Source organism: Falco punctatus, assembly GCF_963210335.1.
Source record: "Falco punctatus genome assembly, chromosome: 7".
Taxonomy (NCBI): Eukaryota; Metazoa; Chordata; class Aves; order Falconiformes; family Falconidae; genus Falco; species Falco punctatus.
The window spans coordinates 67,520,401-67,541,482 of NC_137587.1; the positions used below are offsets into that span (position 1 = coordinate 67,520,401).

At 39.7% G+C, this 21,082-nt stretch overlaps 1 protein-coding gene across 8 annotated transcripts in view; it reads right to left on the reverse strand.

The window, feature by feature from the left end:
* Positions 1-21,082, reverse strand: part of MEGF11 (multiple EGF like domains 11) — a gene marked incomplete at its 3' end in the record, with an annotated part of 303,133 nt that overhangs the window by 103,077 nt on the left and 178,974 nt on the right. For all 8 annotated transcript variants that reach the window (XM_080396936.1, XM_080396935.1, XM_080396939.1 and 5 more), the window contains 2 exons: positions 3,968-4,214; positions 2,176-2,296 (listed from right to left, as the gene is read on the reverse strand). In XM_080396936.1, the coding sequence (XP_080253062.1) occupies positions 2,176-2,296; positions 3,968-4,214 (368 nt within the window). The remainder of the gene's footprint in view (positions 1-2,175; positions 2,297-3,967; positions 4,215-21,082) is intronic.

Sequence of the window (21,082 nt, forward strand, 5' to 3'; positions counted from 1 at the left end):
ACCTAGGAAAAGATAAAAGTTGTAGCTCATCTAGCAGCAATAAGATCCAACCGGTTATGCACTTGTATAAATCCTGAGAGAATTCCCTCCTTCGAGCATGATGGTATATTCAACACATACATGCAGTCTCAAGCCTCAAAATCAGCAAGTAAAATTCCTGATGTCAAAGAAAGACTATCCATGCTGTGAAAGAAAATGAATGCTGTCTAGCAATCCCATCTTGCTGGCTCGTTTACAGCCCACTCATGTCTCACGTCCCAAACCATTCCAACCACCAAGAGTTAAAAATATAGCTTGAAAAAATATTTTTTCTCTCTGCGTACTGAATTACCAGCTTTTCATTAAAACCCTGGAGAGACCCTTTATTCTTAAAATCTCAACATTTACAAGCTGAGTGCTTTTACTTATAATTTGAGTTTCTTTCCCCGGAATACTTGATCTCTCTCTTCAATTTTCAGTTATGCTTGTTTGAAACATCAATTGTTAACTCTAGGGTTTCTCTGGGGACAGAGCAGCCAACAACACAGTTTTCAGGAAAGTCTCTCTGGGCCCCTAAAAATGCAGAGAAGAAATTCCAAGCTGTAAGGAACAGGGCAGAAGTGGGCCAGAATACATGACCACAGCTGCTGTGCAGCCCCAGTGCTGCGGTTCTTCTTTAGGGTCTATGCTGCCTCCTAAGAGACCTCTAAAAACTTACTGCTCTATTCGGATATTCTCATCTCTTCAGTGACTTTTCAACTTTGCAATAAAAAAAAAAGAAAAAAAAAAACGAGAAAACTCCTGATAAAATACAGGTAAGGAAGAGTACAGCAGAACAACTCAGATCCTGAGAAATATTGTCATGCAGAAGATAAGGGAAAGTGAAAAAAATACCCTAAGGGTAATATTTTCATTATAATCACTTTATTGATCACTTTTTTGGGGTAGTGTCAGAATGGACTGACAGGCCCTCAGAAATATTTGAATTGCTGCTTTAGCTCCAACACTCTTCAGGAAAGACCCTTTCCTTTGTCTCCATGGAATGCCAGTTCGGGGTAAAGTGTCATGTTCTTACTTAACTTTCTGAAAAGTTTTGCCTGCTGTATCATTTGAAATGGAATAATGCCATCACACCTTTGCCATGACTATCAGTTAGAGATTTTCCATACGCAGCTTCCACCAAAATTATGAGCATCAATGTTCTTCTTCCACGATGCTGCCTGATAGCCACCAGAACATCATGGTTGGTACTGTTTAAATAAAAGCAGCTGTGTGATCAAATGGAGGCAGCATTTGCTGTACTCGTCAAAAGGAACATAAACATCTCTCTCAGCCCTTATATGTTTCAACAGGTATAAGGTCCACTTGAGAAGCCACAGTCATATGATGATATTCAGGGTCTTCCACGTATTAAAATAAAAAGTCACAGCACTTGTATGCATCAAAACCCAGCAAGATTGCCAAGAGACTAATTATCGGATACAGGAAAAATGCCAGGAAATTTAGTACGGCTAAATGGTATGTAGGCCTGTAAGACTTGGCAAATCCCAAGAGAGTTAATTATTACATTACTGATAAAGTTGAAGACTTTTAAAATGTTTGGCCTTGCTTTCTTGACACAAAGGATTAAAGGTTAGGGCAATCTGCTCTTGCCAGTGCAACCCCCGATGCAAGCAAATCTATTGCAATCAATGTGAATTATGTCTGAGTAAGGACAGGACACTGAACTGGTCTCTGTGTCCTATGTATAGTCCTGCTTTAACAACAGACTGAGTCACTGAATTCCCTCTGGCTATCCCTCTACCTTTCTCCTGAAGGGGAAATAGGACAGTGCTTTTGACAATGTTGAGCTGAGCTTTGAGCTTTCTAAGGGTGAAGAGATTATTCCATGGAACTATAATTCAGAGACATTTTTTTTCTCTTCTCCCACACAGAAGTGTAACGAGCAGGCACTGCTTGGTTTACTGTTGTTTGTTTAACTCTGTGATGGTAGCTACCAGCCATAGACTGGTGGCCTCTCTGTGTAAATGCTGTGCAGACACAACAAAGGTAATCCCAGTTTCAGAACTGTTAGGGCCCTGTGACAAGAAATGGCAGATAGGCCTGACAAGCACACAAGGCATCTGCTGAAATAGTGAACACTTAACTTCCTATTCCAACCTTTAAATGAGAGATGAGTATGAACAAACTACACACCATCCATCCAGGAGGACAGGAGCACTCTCCAGTGATGTGGTGGCAGACTCCTCCGTTCTGGCAAGGGCAGCGCAATTCACACTGAGCTCCATGACTGCCTGGGGGACAACGCTCTTCACAACTTCATGGAAAGAAAAAAAAAGAAAAAAAAAAAAAAGGAGATCATTTGAAAGAACTTACAGGAAACATGAGGAAAATCCACAGGATGGGTCATCACGGGAGTCCTTATGCAAATTATGAAACCTCAGTAAGACTCAGCTGGCATTACCAATTAGCCAAGATTTCTTTTATTTCTGCTGGGCTTATTTATTTACCATGGATCCAGTCCTGTAAGACTGATGCATGTGTGTAATCTTTATGCACATACCAAATTCCACCCATCTCAACAGGACAACTCATATCCATTAAAATAGCCCAGGAAAGTAAGAGTTGCAGGATGAAGCCCTCAATGTGAATTATGTGACATGGCAATAAAAGAAGCTGCAAAAAGAATGAAAGGATGGGATTAAAATGTTTGAAATTTCTCCAGTCACTACTAAATGTTCACATTTGCAGTGTATAATAGACTGGCAAGAACTCAGCATCATTTAAACGCTATTTAAGCTTGTTGGGTCTCTCTCAGTATTCAAGTGGGGCCAATGCAAGGCTAGTGCCTGCAAAAACCAGTGCTTCCTGCATTTGTGCACTGGTGCTTTTCAGCATCACTTCTTTCCTCTAATCTCAGGTTCTGAAACTACAGTAGGTTCTTGCCCTAACTGACTATCCTCTGATGAAGATGTTCATACAGCATATTGGGGGCTGGCCCTGCAAGTGCTTACTGCTGAGAACTGACATGCTAATGTCAATGTGACCACTCCGAATAGTAAGCAGAGTCTTTAGCAGTGAGTACTTCCAGGACTGAGGTCACAAGCCTACGAGGAAATCAGGTACTAAATAAAATATTCAAAAGTCATATAACTTATTTATGAAGGTTAATATTGTCTTTATTTTTTACCTTCCCCTTTATGCAGGTCAACAAATAATATTAGACTGCAAAAGTAGTAAGTCACCTGTAATAGATCTCCAACGAAATTCAGTGACTAAATTCTCTTTTCCCCTTAAATAATTTTGAAAAACATAATTACTTCTGAAACTACTAAAAGATCTCTAATGAGAACTGATGTTACACTGTGGGCAATTTTAAACAAGGAACTATTGCTTGCTGTCCTGAAATTAATATGCAGATTTTGTGAATCCTACTGGTAAACTTTCAATGTGGTGAATGGGGATTTATCTACGTGATTCTCGTTAAAGTTAATAGGAGTCACACCGCTAAATCCCTGCTCACTATGCTTAAAATTTACCCCCTAGATAGTAAGCTGATATAGCTAACAGCAATACTTCCTCAGTTAGATTGAAAGTCAAATAAATTTGGGATAGTAACTCCCATTAGATACTGCACTGGACTGCTAATGAGTCAAATGTCCAATTGCTTATAAAAACTCAACTGTAATTTGGATTGTATTCACATACTGAAATTAGGAACAGGTACAGTTGTTGTACAAGCTGGAAAATATAATGATTTTTTAAGCTCCCTTTAGCACTAAATTTTACTTTATTTTGCAGACTGGTCTAATTAGCAGCAAAAAAAGATATTTCCTTTATTTAGTTTCTCTGAAATTCCATTACCTGATTCCTCAATGTGTGTAATACATAGATTGTGTAAATTTTACCAATTACTCATTGCATTAAAAGTGGGCAAAGCAAGGCGGTTAAATGATGCAGAGTAAAATACACCTTTCATTGAACTTACAATACCCCCGTGTATCCAGGAGCACAGTGACATTCTCCTGTTTTATGGTCGCAAGTAGCTCCATTGTGACATTGGCATTTAAACTGGCAGCCCTTGCCGTAGCTCCCAGGGTCACAGAGCTCTTCACAGCGCCATCCTCGGTACCCATCCGCGCAGACGCAGGCACCTGTGATGGGGTTGCAGAGAGCCTCATTCTGACACTGGCAGCGGTTGCTGCAGTGTGGTCCCCAGTGATCGCTATCGCAACCTGCAAAACATGCAGTCATTTACCACGATGATTAGGAAAGTGCGTCGCAAGCATCTCATCCCAGCCTCTTCTGCTTAGGCTGGCAAGCAGGCAGAGGCACTGTTAATGCCAGAAACTTTATAAAGGGCCCTCAGACTTTCTAAAACTAACCCCCTGATTCAGAAACGTACTTTAGCATGCAAGGAGACAACAGCACTAGTATTATACCTAAATTTGAGGACTTGTTTAACAACCTTATTGGATCAGGACCTAGATCTTTTAATATCCTGTTTCTTAGTGCTCTTAGATAGCTGGAAGGAATGAATTTATAGTGGAATTAGATGCAGAGGATCACATCCTGGCTGCAGTGCAGTTAATGGCAGGTAGTACTGCCAAGCAAATCCTGTAGATTTAATAATGTCATCAAATATTTTCTTTGCACTGTTCCCATAAGATAATAAATACGATAATCTAAAGAAGGTTTTCTCCTTTGAGGTTGGGTTTGTTAATATTTTTTTTTCTGGTTGTTTGGTAGTTTTTGAGTTTGTTTTTTTTTTCTAGACTAAAGAGACCGTTAGGGAAGAAAAAACCACAATAACACTGGAGATGGGATTTCATGAGGCTGACCAGGTTTAGGGATGAAGGTATGGAGTATGTACATCAGCTAATTTCTGTGCTAACGACAGTATGCACTAGCAATACAGAAAGACCCTATGGCGGTTCACACAGACAGGAGGTTCCCTATAGAATGCATTATGGCACAGTGAGAACCCTTCACATGACAACCCTGTATGATCCCTTCTCCTTGTTTGTGGACCATATGCAGGATGAGAGAAACAAGTCAGCATTAGGGAACAGTTTGATCCTGATTTGCTATAGAAATAGCAATAAGCACCTGCAAAATACCCATTTAAGATGTACTCATACTAAAAAACCACCCAAAGCAAACACCCAGAGGTTAAAGTTTCATCAGTAAACGGCAGAAAACCAAGGATTTCTTCAGTAGTTCTACCCTCCTCTTAGTAGCCTTTTAATATATAGCTACATCAAGGGTGAAGAAAATCATCGTTCTGTTCAGAATAGAGTTGCTGGCAAAATCCTTGGTAAAGACACAGTTACAGATCATTTTCAGGTACAGCTGGTTGTGCTCAGAGAGCTGGTATCAATTGTACTAACAACTTTTCTGTTGGTGTAAAATCCAGTGCCATGTAGGAAACAAGTGTGTAATCCCAGCAATACAGCTGTCTTCACAAACTCTTTTATGCAAACACGTAAACTAATCCCCAAGTGATACTCACTGCTTCTCAGGCCTGGATCTCTGTTTCCAGATTTAGCAAGGTACATGTAAACCCCACTTAAGCCTGATGCTCCTGTCCTAGAAACTTCATAGCTGCCGCCTTCTACGGTACATGGCTGTAAACTCACCCTGCATGACTATATCAGTTAATTTTAGCAATATTTTTGTCCTTCTTGAGAAGTGGGATACTCATTGGTCAGTCTGAGGTTATTCAGCAGAAAAAGAAGAGGAACTATTCAATTTGCACTGCTGATTACACAAACTTGTGTTTCTTGAGCAAGTGTTAAAGGCCAAAATAAACCCATGAGAAGACAATTCCAGGGTCTCCAAAAGGATCTGCAGGGTCCTACAGGTGTGCACGTGCAGAAAGATGGTTTCATGTCCTGCAGAGTATGCAATGTACCCCTGAGCACAATTCTGCTTGTGCCTCACACAAGGTATTTTATTGCTTTGCCTCATTTTTTCCCACAGCTGTAAACATGGATGATAGTTCTTCACTAACACCTCTGGGAGCCAAGCAAACAAAATCTTACTCTTTATAAGTCTTAAATTATTACTGAGAATCTGTGGAAAGAAATGATCTATCTTTATTTCACATAGACGCTCACTAAGACTCTGTAAGCCTTCTGAGCTGGGGAGCAAATCTGAGGGAGCTGACGGAGTATCCCAACAATTTCCGTTCCAGAAACACTGATTTGTTTTCTGCAGAACTTGAACATCAGGGGATGCAGTTTTACACCTCCACAAAGGGTAAGATCGAAACCACACAAGCATAGCTGATAGCCCTTTGCATGGGGAAGGGGAATGCAGGAATCAAACCTAACCCTGCCTGCTTCAGGGACTTGATTCCGACCTTAGCACACCTCACATCAGAGCCCCAACTGCCAGCCTGTGGGTTGCTCTGGGCTGATATGATTCCAGCTGCAATTAATTTGCTTAATATGAATAAATAACACTCATTAGAAGATGTGACTTATATCCTTGGTCTTCCATATCCCAAATGACTGTTCCAATCATCAGATTTGTCTGCTTGGTTTGTGTTTTTCACTTTGAAAGAAAGTGAAGGAGAAAGAAAACTTTTTATAGGAAGGGAAAACTATTTCCCATCATCATCTCAAGCATCTTGATTCAAATTTATGGTGTCTGCTCCAAACACAACTCCTTTTATGTAAGTCGCTTTTATCTGAACACTTACTTTCTTTTGATATTTAGTCACATGCTTGCTTTGTCCCTGTACCAAATTTCACTCTGCAATCTAGCCAAAGAGAAGAGCAAAATGTTGGAGTAAAGAGCAGAAATTCCTCCAATTGGTTGTAAAATAATAAAAACCCAAATCTGGATAATAAAAGAAGCTTATAGTGACCAGAAAATCAGCTGGCAGTTAGACAGATTTTTCCCAAGGCTTCCAAGTACAAGGCATCAGTGAGCGCACATCACAATGTTCAGTACGTTTAGCCCAAAGTAGCTAGCCAAAATGTTTTAACTATCTATGAAAAAAACCAGCGTGGCATACCAGATAGCTACTAAGAATGTGAATTTCATGGGAATTTATCAGGGAAAGGACATAAAAATGAGGATTAAAGTACATCTGAAGGCTCATGGAAGACACCGAAATAAAAAAAAATTACAAAAACACGGGGTTTGTACTGTGTCTCATTTACAATGTCTGATACAGCCTTTGCACTTGTTCAGCTTCTTTTTATGTTCCTAAAACTACTAGCAGGTTTTGACTGCAGTTCTCTAAATGGTTTGAAACCAGAGTCATAGTATGTGTGCATAACTAAAGTGAACATAGTATGTGTGCATAACTAAGGTGAACCTCCTGTTGTCCCTCCAGTGATGGGATCGTATGTACACAATGACAAGTTGACCTCTTCTAGGTGTGAGCCTTTACCTCCGATGGTAAAGATGTTCTGCTTTTAACTATCAGTTCAAGCCCTATATATGTCACAATGAGCAAAGCCATTTCATGTAGTATCAGTTCATCCACTGCTGATTAATTGCAAAGGGAAGTGAGTGAAATTCATTGGCAACGTGTTAGTGCAAAATTTGTGATAATGAAATATCATCCTCAATTGATTTTACACTGCACTAATCTCACATAAAAATAAGATCTTTGTTGCTCAAAGTTTATCAGTTCCTGTTGGTTTTCTTTTTCCCTTTCCATTAAGTCCCATATTGTAGTGACAGCCTGTGGAGTTGCAAGTAAATTCATTACCTGTGTGATTTCATTGGGACATTATGTGATATTTATATTGTGATAACTGATAGATCTGCACTGTGGTAACTTCTGTACCTTTACAAAGGTAGGCAGACATAGAGTTGCTAAGCTAATTCCAAGTAGTTATGCATATAAGTAATTCCATTGAGCTCAATAGGACTGTTTGTGTGTGAGACTACTCAAGTGCATAACTAGCTATGGGATTAGTCTAGTAGCTCCCACTAGAAATGAAAAAACAGAAGAAACCAAAGACTTCAGCAGCCAAGACATATTTTTTCCATATACATCAGCGTGGCAACTCCTAGCTGACATGTGATAGTGATTCCGGTTTCTGAGATACAGCACAAAGCACCCTGAGAGCCATGGAAGCCCGCTGCACTTCAGGATCATTAGCACCACTTCTCCTGTGGGCATAACAGACACCATTTTAAAACACAACCCAAGTCTAGCACAGTCTAATCCTGCTCCTGTTGATAGCTTCTATGTGTTACCATAATAGAAATAAATAATAATAGCAACAACATGTGAAGAGAAAGCTGATTAAAGCTTACACAACAGCGACACTGTAAATGCATATGACACTAAATGTCAAAATGATACAGAGGCTTTAACCATACCATCAATAAGAAAAGCAACCTGAGAGTGGTGATGTCAGGGAGGTACAAATGCTCCTTTTAGACTACGTGTGTGGATGTCAATACCATGAGAGATGAGTCTGAAATAGCTAGCACTCCCTTGGGAGATGCTACATTAAGGGGAGCTGCCATATTTCAGGTCACGTGCTAACATTCCCTGGCAAACGTGCTAACTTACTGTTTCTCTCCTTCAAAAATATGACTAGAGATTAATCGCCACTAATAAAAATGAATATAACTCTGTAAAGGATGATGCTGGGTGCCCAAGCATAATTACAGTTGTCTGCATACAGTGGTATGACAGGTGAGGGATTCGCCCCTTGGTGGAAAGCTTGCTCAAAGCAGCACAAAGTGTTTTCTTCCTCCCTGCGTCCCTACCCCCACCCCAAAGCCTCAGTGGCTTGCTGAAGTGAGGGCTAATTGCAGCAGGCTCTGCACACCCACCGCTATGGTCGTGCATGGCATCCTGTCACCAATCCTGTCCTGTTAAACACACAAGGAGGACACATTGGAAGTGCTGCTTCACTCCCAAATGGCTGGTTTTCCCTCTAGGAACGATTAGTGAATCGCTGTGCTCTGGGTCAATAGAGCTACCCAGTATTTAGTGCAGCAGCACAAGTTGGACAAGGATGAAGCAAACACACAAGCTTGAAAATGTAGCAGATATATAAAAGGACTTCCAAGGAAGGGATGACATTTATCAAGTGACTTATCCCAACACCAGAGAGTCAAAAGAGCTCTTCCAGTCCTTTTCCATCACTGCACAAATATGCTATTAATATGAAAACAGCATCTTCTATCACAGCAGCACCAGACTCTGTAGTCTTAAGGCCTATGTTTATTTTTTCCTCATTAGCGTAAGCCTTCAGGTGTCTCTTTTTATAGCCAGTGACCAGTCCTGTATTCTAGGTGTGCAAAGTCAGTGGGACATTCATAAACATTCTGCAGAAGGCACAGCTGAAAAAAATCAAGTTGTTGATTTTCTTAGCCTAAGGACTCAGGACCACATTTGGCGGATGGTGATCTTCAATTAATCCACACTACAAAAGAACTTACCGCAAATTTTCTAAAGCACAGAATTTAGCTTATAGTCAATAATCAATATCCCAAATTCAGTCTGAAATGTTTAAATGAGATACTGGCCTTTGAAAAATGAAAACGGGAAATACAAGTAATGTATTAAATCTAGGAGGACATAGTTTAAGGCAGATTATTTTAGAATTTATTTTGAAATTAGGGCTAGACTCTCCCCTTAATATGACTACACTGCTGTAGAACGACTTTATGAATACCAATTAAAGGTGAAATGCAGCCTGAACTCTGGGTGGATTTTTTTTGGTCGAATTCAGTTTTGGAATCTGACTGGATTTTAAATGGCTGGCCCAGCTAACGTAAAGCAGGCAAAGAAACAGCAAAAGCTAAAACATGCCTGGATGCATTGAATAAAAAAATGAACATAATCAGTTACTAGCTTTTTGTTCCCTTCACTTAGCCCTATAGAAAAATTATAGTCCCTATACTGAACTGGTCTACTCACTGTACAAACATGATTCATTTTGGAAACAGAAGCCAAGCCTGCGATGGACTTTGGAAACAAGGTCCTTGAAGGGGGAGTCCCCTTACAATGACAGTTTACACCACCTTGCGTTTGGCTCTGAGCAGCGCCGAGTCCCTCACACGCTGGCACTGCAGGCAATACCAATACTCTTATAAAGGCACGAGCCAGTATATTGAAAAATCACTTGCTGATCTGCTCAATTCTAAACTAACCCCTGTTTATCTTACAAGCCTGTTTACCCTTGGAATTTCTAACACATGTTTATGGACAATGTCTGTCCTCGAAATAACTCAGATTTTTAGAAATTCCCTTCAAAAATGTTCTTACAAATGCTTAGAGACCTTAGAGAGCTTCCAGAATGAGGAAACCTCATCCATACAGATACACTAGTGGGTACAGGCAGGTGAGGCCACACTGCTCAAACTGCAGCTGGTTTTCTTCCTGCAACATGTCCTTCAATCTACTGTGGAACAACATGTCCTGCTCAGGTCTCCTCTTCAGACAGGTCCTATAACTGTCAAAGCAACAAATAGATTGGATTTCTGTAAATAAATACCTTCTTGAAGGATAATGAAATGAACAATAGATTCTAATAAATAATCCTTCTCCAAATATAATTTTGATTAGCTGAACTGTGTCACAGGCAGTTAGCTGGTAGCGTTGGAAACATCCAAGGTCAGGTTGGATGGGGCTCTAAACAACCTGATCTAGTTGAAGGTCCCTGCTCATTGCAGGGTGCTTGGACTAGTGACTTTAAAGGTCCCGTCCAACCCAAATTGTTCTATGATTCTACAACTGATCAGTTTCCACTGTAAGATGCTTTGTTCAGCCCCTGACAACTTCTGTTATGCAGAATTTACCATCTCCAGTTTCAGCTTCAGGCTCACTCAGTCTGTTGGTTTGAGGAATAGAGGTAAGGGGATTTTAGCTTAAATCAGTAAGCTAAAACGGTAGGTTTTGCTTGTTAAAGTACATTTTTATATCCTTTTCACTGACAAGCTGGGACACCTTCCATGTACAGAGCAATAGGTTGAAATCTGGCAAAGCACTGTCCCACACCCAGGGGTATGCTCATGCGTCCCCAGTGAAAATCCACCTGTACTTGATCAGACTATGAAAAATGCAATTTGCAGACACTCAGTGCCACCTCTGGATAATTCATTACCTACATTCCTTAAAGATTTCATCTGTATTAAAAGCAATCTGCAATTAAAGGCTTCAGGGGCTTAGCAGGACTTCTCCTACAATTGTTCCTAGTAGCAGCCATGGGCCACTGGCTGTTTAATCTCCATGTAGTAAGTGGTCCACGGAGAGGGTGACAGCCTTCTACTCTTAGTCCATTACCCACATGTCAGAGGTTTGTTGTGGTCCATGCTGATGAACTGTCTGTACATCAGCCTGATGACGCTCTTGAAGGGATTTTTCATATTCTCCATTTGATTTTAAGGAAAAACAAACAAACCAGGGAACATCACATAAAAATAAGGCACTTAACTTACAAAGCTGGTGTCACAAAAATAAGAAAATGTCAGATTAAAGGTTGGAAGTGCAGCAGTAATTCAGTACTTGAGCCTATGAATTATGATATTTTCTTTAATTATGTGAGCACAGGCTACCATTTACGTGCCCTGGCATTTTCTGTCTTCTGAGCTTGTAGCTTTGCAGCCTTAAGGTTCCTAAACATGGGCTTCTGTGCAACGGTGTATGCACTAGCGTTTTTATCTCCAATGCCAGACTTTCAGTCACAGCACACAAAACTATAATGAAGAAAATGCCAGTTTCAATGTTTACATCTCTAACACTGCCCAGAGAATGTACTTTGCACATGTAAATATGCATTTGTAAAACTATCCACTCAAGTAGCAAAAACCTGAGGTTAATCTGAGGCTGGCAGGACTTGCAGTCAATCTCATTTTCCAAGTTTCTATAAACTCTTCTATACTATAGAAAGGAAAAGATGGGAAGGGAACATCAGCTGATTTTTCCAAAAATGCATAGATTATTACTCACAGGAGGAAATTAATCTAATTTTGTGTGTGTGTGTGTGTGTGTGTGTGTGTTTGTTTTCTTAGAGACAGAACAGGTTTTCATCCTTCAAGAAAGATTGTACTGATTGTCTCTGAAGTTCATTGTCTGAATCAGATAAGAAACATGTGGCTGATTTAGGTCATGATTTAATCTCAGATGATGATCTCATTAGTCATTGACTCTCCAACATGTGGTACCTAATTCAATCACAGCACTTTAGAGACCCTGCAGTTTATTTATATCCTCTTAGGAAACATTTTCTATCCAAAGTAATCCTTGTTAAAAGAACATTCCTACAGTATTCTGTAGAGTGCTCAGAACACTTGCCTAGTTGTACAATTTTATTTTGGATAAATGAAAATACAATCAAAGTCAAAGAAAAGTTGAGTATTTGGATGTCAGCCTCGTCAAATCCTGTAATGAACTCAATATATTTTGGAAGCAGCAAAATGGGAGAAACAACTTCTACTCCTGACAGATATCAAAGTGTTGCGTTTTCAGAATTTCCATCATGAGCTATTTTGACAGAGGCTTCAAAAGAAGTGAAAATTAGAACACAAAAAAAAATCCGAGAATATTTCCTATTTCTTTTTGTAGAAATTAATGCTCAGTTTAATGAGCCTTTACCTCTACTGACACTCTAGATGTTACAAGGAGCTTAAAATCATGAAACGCTTCATAAGGGAGCGACAACATTCTATACAACACTGGCAGCTTGTCTTCTCATTATAATTTTTTTAGAGAAGATGCTGCATTCTTTAAAATGTTTTTTTTTAGTGTCATATTAATGGGAGGCAAAGTCTGTTCTTTAATTAGAATTTTACTGTGGCGAATTAAAAAAAACATGGGCAGAGTATCAAGAGTCTAATAAAACTAAATGAAGACACTATCTTTTCTCTGTATGAAACCCAGCAGTCTTTGCTCTGGCAAAACTTCCATCAATACTTCATTATTATTGTCTAGGACAGGATTGTAATAATAAGATCTGCAAGTAACTTACTTCCAAATTCTGTCTTCCAACTGGGTAAAACATTCTCTCTCAACGTCTCTAATGGACTTTAGATGTTTTCATTGACTATATCATGAAATTTTCTGTAATGCCTTTGCACAGAAGTGCTATGTATAGGTAAAGTACTAAATATATGCCTAAAAAGACCGCCTAAAAGACTGCAGTGCAGGTATAGAGGAAGACATCCAGCGTCCTTCAACAAACAAGTGTTGGAGAGGCTACCAGTGGGGCTCTGGAGCGGCGACAGCAACATCGCTCTAAGGAGATTCAAAGAAAATTACACAGAAATAGAGAGAGGTCTTTCCCACTGGAGATGAGGAGCTGTTGATACAACATCTGTGCCTGGTGTGAAACAGTTCAGAGGCTTATAACAAGCTATGTGCAATTACCTACGTACAGCTACTTGCTATTCTAAATAGTGCATGGTCTTTAGCTGAGTGCTTAGCAAGGCACAGTTGCGGAAACAGAAAAAAACCTCTTCCCCTTCTCAGTTCATTAATGCCAGTTGACTTTGATATAGTTTAGAGCAGATCCCTAGGGCCAGTTCGGCAACTGCAGTAGGCTAGCCATGCTGGATGCCCTTCAGTCACATCCTCATCAAGTTCCCTGCACCTGGGCAGGAGAATGTTGCTCATCACCTGAGGAATCTACCATGCTGAAAGTAACCTGATCTAAGCACCAACATCCACCTTCTGTGACTGTGGAGTGGTGTTAACTGCATAGGATTGAGTGGGATCAACCCCGTCTGGCAAAGCTCTCAGGGAGATGTGCTCAGCTCTTTATTTTTCACAGCACATAAACTGAGCATCGGAAGGTCACCCTGCTGATGTTTTGCCAGATATGCAATACACCTTTAGTTGCAGTTAAAGCAGTGCTTAAAGAAGAAAAGCTTCTTGTCACTAAAATAGCAAGCATTATTGAGCATGTTCCTTCTCATTCTCATTCACACGCAGGGATGTATGCACCCCTTCACCTTCAACTGCGTAGGTCAGCATGCAAATTGACGTGAGTGAAAAGATTGCCTGATCACTGGATAAAATGGTACTATCAAGATAAGCATATGGAAGAAATGCTACAGCTAGCTTCAGGTTATACCATAAAGATTCACCTTCAAGGGGGTGTATAAGCACATCCCTCATGCATAACATAACACACAGTACTGACTCATCAGTCATTTTTAAGGTAGTCAATAAGCTATTTATTTTATTGCATTGATATTGAAACCCAAAGTAAACACTGGGATTGTGGTACTTGCTTTTATTTCTACCAGTATAGCTGTAGAGTAAAAAGAACTGCTTCTTCCCCTTTGCCACAGACCCACCCTAATGTCTACTACCTATGCACTTCTTCTGAGCCAAGTAACATCGGCTTTAAGGATGTTCTGCTCCAGTAACTGAATCTAGGCACAATCCTATCTTCTCTAGCACGAATTCTGTTACCTCAGGACTTCAGGAGAGAATGAGAGCAGCGGAAGGACTGCTGGCCTTTGAAATAGGGGTGTCTTTTATATCTAAAACAGTTCAAAGGCTTACAAAACGCTATGTACAGGTATCCACTCAAGCTACTTGCTGTTCTCTTTTCTTCTAGACGTACTTGATTCATCACATGGCTCTTTAATGTTATCTAATGCCTTCAAGATATCTTAGAAACAGAGGTATCTTTCCCTTATAAACCATTAATAGTAATGCCCTTTTCAGGCACATAAAAATAAACATTTTTTTAAAAAAGTCTTGCCCTGTGTAACCCAGTGAAAACTAGAATGTTCACTCATCAAAACCACACTGCAAGATTCAGCACGGTCTCTGCAAAACCTTTCTTATATTTACCAACAGAAAATAACAAGTCTGAAACTGTTGGGAAAAAAAAAAAGTAAAAATACTGAAATGCTAGAACATTAGACCCTATTTTCATGTTGCTCAGGCACTGGGATGTAGGATGTTCCGTTAATAAAGAGATAATCAGAGAGGTAGATGAATACTGCATGGCTTAAATACCATGAGTTAAAGTATGGATGACTTGAAGCAGGTAGTGGATGGCAGAGGATACACAGCCCAGCACCAAGACAGTTTTATCTAGTACAATCCCAGTGTCCCTAAAGCAGCTCCTGGGACTGCAACACTGCTGCAGCTCTTCTGCACCACTTCTTTAGGATGCTGATGCTGAGAAAGCAAAGCAGCCACAGGTTTCTAACCTGAGCAACCTGATCCAGCAGTTTACACTCACATCACAGACAGCCACAAAATGCACAAGCCCCAAGTACTGAGCAGAAAATAAAAGACACCGCCACTGTCTCCCTGTGGCTTCCTCTACATGTTGGTAAGGCTTTGGTTTCATTCTGGAGAGCTAGGCAGGAAAATAAAGTCTCATCTCATAAATTCTTGAGATTGGATGTCTAAACCTTGCTATTTTATTTTGACTTCCAAACATGTTCAAATGTTGTTTGCAGAAGCATAAATTAATGCCAATTTCTAAACCAGAAGTTGCTCTAAAACGGGAAATGAAACTTTTTGTTATGATGTTAAAAACAGACAATTCTTAAACTGTTTTACATTTTGAAAAACAGGATGATCAAAACTGTTCATCCTCACAATCAGTTATGGGTTTGCTGAACTGAAATGTTTTGACAAAATCACAACCATATGGAAGCCAGTACTCAGAACAGTTTCACCCATTGTGGATTACTGCATTAAGCAATCAAATGTCAGGCAGGCAGAAAATTAAATCGTCACTCCACATGTTTTCTCCTCATTGTTTACAAACAATGTGTTAGTGCCTCCAGCATTATCAGTGGGTCAGCTTCAAAGAAACCAGGAAAATTTACACAGCAGCTCAAGTTCACGGCTCTGCTGTGTCAGTTCTTGGAGGTTCAGTCTCACTTTCAGCAGTCCGAGAAACTGCCTATGTGAAACAGCTTTCTCTCTGGATTAATTTAATTTCTCTTTTTTTTAGTGACAACTGTCACTGAAAAGTGAAAAGCAAAATAGACATACGTGACTTTCTGGCTGGGTGGCAGCAGGGAAGTGAATGGGATTTTGCTGGAAGAGAACACAGCATCTGTGCATTAAGGTTTTTAAATGCTAGTTTCCCTATAAGGTTCAGATCTCTATATTTTCCTAGTGGCAGCCGAGCTATATTATAAAAAGCCACAGGGAAAAAGAGAGCTTTTCAGATGAAACCATCATCAAAACTGTCCACTGACCATGCTGTACGATGCCCATCACAAGTGTTTTGGACTCAAATCTAGTGCTCCTTACAGCCAGGGAATTTCTTTCTGTTGACTGTGATGGTCTTTGATAGGGGCTGGCCATTGTGGGTTAAGTTAATGCCATCTGGAAAATGACATTGACACCACTACTTGTACGTTTCCTTTGCTAAGCAAGGTTCTCTGCTTACCACTTAACATCTGAACAGAGCAAACAAGTGCACACTCCCACCAAATATTAAATAATCAATGAGAAGAAAATGACACGACCCCAAAGTAGACTGTTTGCCTTGCCAATAAACAGGAACCACCCAGGGAAATGCTGCCTGATGCTTGTGTAGATGGTGATTGTGTAGTAGATGGTGATTTAGGAATGCTGCTGACACACATACACAAATCTGATGACACAGGAAATTAGCATCCGTTTGTCTCCCCCCACCCCCTTTGGAAGAATTTACTAAATATAGCTCACCCTTTAAATATTTAAGGATATCTTCAGAATGTTGTTGTTTTTGAAAGGGCTCTTTCCTGACTGGATTTTCCTCATCAGGCTTAGTAATCAAGTTGTTTTATTTGGAATGGATAATTATTAGTTGAATAATTAATTATTCAGAGTACATTACTAAATAAAATTCAAAGTATGCTGGTATAATAAAAAAATGACAATATGCAACAATTTGGATTCTAAACTGTGCAATAAGATCAAAATGTGTAGGTTTTTTGCACATTTAATAGAATTGCCTCGATCATCAAAGTCTCATACAAACACTGACTAATTCTTATGGTCCTTTTATGAGCTAGAAAATACATTTTAAAACCATTTCATAGAAGGGAAACTGAGACAGTCAAATTACATTAAACTACAAAGCTACCCAGAAAGTAAGTGGTAGCACTGAGACAGAACAGCTCCAAGTTCTGAAGTCTAAATTTATGCTATAAATAATTTACAGTACATTTCTTCACTACATTTATAGGTCTGTGCTGAATTAAACATATGAAAAATGATACTTTATTTATACAGAAATTAATTTGTAAAGTGTTTTTCTGTCTTTCATCAATAATAGTGTTTAAAAAGTGTAAACTTGATACAAACATGCACTGGTATGCAAACTGAAGCGGCATGTGGCTTGGTGCAGACTTGAATGTCCTGGGGAAGGTACCCAGCCACGAATGCCCACTACCACCCGACCAACATGGTTTCAGCTACTTCTAGCTCAGCAAGTGACACTCGGGCCACATCTACGCAGCATGTGGCAATGTGACAGCGGCATGCACAGGCCTATTGAGCTGGCTGTAATCCAGCTCTGACAGGCAAGGAGAGCATTGAAGCTTCAGCAGTGTCGTCTTTATCGTGGGCTAAGTAAGAATCACCTACATACCTGTGCTGACAACTTCACCCATAAAAGCCCTTGCTACCCGTGGCTTCACTGCTGCCGGTAATTGAAAAGGCTGGCTAGAAATAACAAGGCTGCCTACTTCAATCACCCCTCTGACTGCAAAGTTGATGCAACCCTAATAAATGCTTATTCAGCATAATGAGATTCCAATTAGAGATGGCTAAAACAGTAATCATGTCTTCATTTTCTCTAACTGCAATTGTCCAAACTTCCAGTCAAAACAAGACAGAGGCTGGATGCACAGAGAAAAGGGGCACCTCTTGATCCAAGGCTTTCCCAGCTGTATCAAGCTTACTGGCTTGCACCAGAAAACCACAGAAGAAAAACTGAAGAAAATCTTAGTCTTTCATTTACACAAACTATATACAGCGATTCAATAAAAAGGCTCCACTTAACGTGATTCCCTCTCCTGGTTTTACAGGTCCCAGCTCTACCATTCTCTTTTAGGGAAGGCAGGATTATCCGTCCACAGTTTGTTTCTCTGTATTTTCTTCCATCACCATTATCACTATCACTTATATTGTTTTTTAAAGACCTGGGCTGATCTCCGTACTCACTTGGGGTCTAACAAAACAAAACCCAAGATAAGTTACACAATATGTGCTGCAAGATTTTCCACAGACTGTGCTGGGACCTGGTACGTTTTGTTTCCCCATTGATTGCCAGGGTTGCAGAATTGGAATTTTTGCAAGGCAAGGGTTCTGAAGGCAGTAAAACTACACATACAGAGACTGTTGGAGCTTCTTCACATACTTGTTAATTAAAATCATTAAATGTAAAAAGAATTAAATTCATATTGTACCAGAAGGACTTGTCCTTATAGAGACCTTGTAGCTAGCGAAGTTTAAATGCTTTATTGTTCTGTAACTCACATATATGCAGACTCCTCTATTTGGCACATCCTTAATTTCTGTCAAACTAAAAGAATTCTAACATTTTCTGTCAGTGAGCTGGTGTAAATCTTCAAGAAAGCTTAAAAAAGCCTCTACCGTTGACTCATTTCACTCATTCCTAGGCAGATCTGAAAGAAGGAAGACTTGAAAGCAACATTATGAGCCTAAGAATTATCCTTGGCTCTTGAAAGGCATACAGAAAATTAAATTGGGGGATCGGTATAGTAAGGTAGTAGAAATTATTGGGTCTGCACTTAAGATTAAGAAGGTGACTTCCCACTGAGACTTGAGAACACAGGTGCACATAATTTTTAAAATCTGCATTTTTAACCTTTTAAATTTGCTAGCAAAGCAAGGAAGTTGTTGAGGAACTGCAGTAAACACAGCAATTCAATCAGCTTCTTTCAGACTATATCTCACAACTTTCTGATTCTTTAACCCAACAGGTCAGTCAGTAGTGGAAAGACTCTCTGGCAGCTAGTAATACAGCAGCTAAACTGAGCTGAAAGCAATACAGGAACACTTTTTCAGCAACTGGATAACAAAATCTCCTAATTTGTTGCGATGCTGGCTCTGGCCACCAATGCTTATGGTCGTTGTTGAAACCAGTGTCCTGTTCTCTGCTCTTCCTCCTAGGAATTGCAAGAGCACCTGTGTAAAAGAGCTAAAGCCAACTTTTTAATAGCAGTCTGGAAAAGGATTCAACTTTTAAAAGTTTGGTATCAGTTTCTGTACATTTTTTAAATACAGGGTTCTACAATCAACAATTAGTGGGTGATAACACTATTTTTTTAAAGTTCCTAAAGCATGTCAGAGGTGAACACAGATTTCAAAGTGTTTGCTTTGCGTACTCCAGTCAAGAGACTTCAGGCTAACTCTTAGACCTATGGACTCTTAAAACGCTTATAACCTCATAATGCAAATACCTTGAATTTCATTAAAAATCAAACCACCACTTGACTGCCAAGCAACAACGAGCACATTTTACGCATAAGCTAACTAATTCCATCTTCCAAGCCTCTGAAAAAACAGTAATTGTAGCTCGTCATAGCTCAACCTAGAAAGATAACCTTGCAATTGATTTCTGCCTGCCCTGCAATTACAGGCGAACCATTGTGATGTCTGTTTACATCTCACTTACTGCAACAGGACCCAGTTGTGGAGTAGGGCTACCATGCCGACAGCCGTTCTATACACATAACAAATATTACAACAAAGACTTATAAAGTAAATAGGCTAGTTAATATCCTGATCTACAGCCCACTGAAATGAAAGCAAAAGACACTACTTGTTTTCTAAAGGTAGCCCTATAATCCAATTGATCTTCAGATTTGTTCTGGCAACAGACCATCTAGCTGCCATGCACAAAATATTGCCAGGCTGAATCTTAGTAAAAAAAATTTGAAAATGTCGATCCAAGTCCTTGTTTACTCAAGTCTCAAATATTGTAACTTTTTCTTTGTGGGGGGCCTTTATTACGTCCCATCCAGAGCACAGCTCACCCTGAGTGTAGCTGCCAGCAGTCCTCCTCACAGGTTCTGACTGCTTGAGTACATCCACCTTATTTTACACTGTTTACACTAGCGCTGTAGAATTCTTTATTGATGCCAAGGTTTTACAGCTTAATTTTAAGGCGCTCAACAGTTGTGCTCAAATATATCTGAAAGAATCTCCACGCTATCCATATGTTCTCAATTGCCAGTGAGGTCAAAACTGGCAGCTTGCTCAGCCCGCCTCAGATACAGCCATAAGCCTTTGGAATTAGGGCTTTTAACAACTCTGCTTTCCCTGATTCTTCTGCAAACCACTCAATCTGTCTTGGCATTAAAACTAAAGATATTTTTATTTGTTGTTACTTTTGACTGGGCTTGGAAATGTACTTCAATGACATACTGTTATTGTAAAACACCTTAAAAAACAGTTTTAAGTCTAGAAAATCTACAGGAATTTGGTCATATTAATCTTTTTCCCTAGCATATCTGGCAACAATACTTTGATAACCAGCAATGATCTAAATAATAACAGCAGTTAACTCTACAAACCAGTTAACTTCAAAACCAAGGAATGCTTAGTACTGTTTTCCTATCAGCATTTCACCACCCCATAAAAGAATAAAACACTTCCTGTTTTACAAATGACTTCAGCCAAATTTAATTTATAGCAATCATAATAAAATAGCTGAGGGCTTCCCGCCCCCCCCCCCCCCCAAATATTTTAAGTTGGACATAGCGGAGCAGTTAAGATTTTTATTAGGTTTTGATCTTGCATTTTGTGAAGATTGGAGGAATTATTTTTTACTGAGATGGATTTCCCAGGTTATCAACTACTTACCGCACAGTAACGTAGGGACAGGTATTCCTGAGAAAAATAAGGAGATTAAAAAGATAATAATAAAGGTACTAGAGCTTACACAAATGATGTCCATTACAATTCACGGTGGGGTAATGAAAAGCCATTGTGTAACACTTGGAAAGTATGCTGTGACATTAAGAACTACTGCAGTGCCTGATGGCAGAAAACAATAGCAAAGCTTTTCTCAGGGGAATACTTGCACACTCCATTCTTAAATCTCCCTGGTGTGCACACGTTTTTGAGAAAAGCTCAAAGCCATTCATCTTGTATAGCTGGTCCTAAAAGTCTGCCATTCAT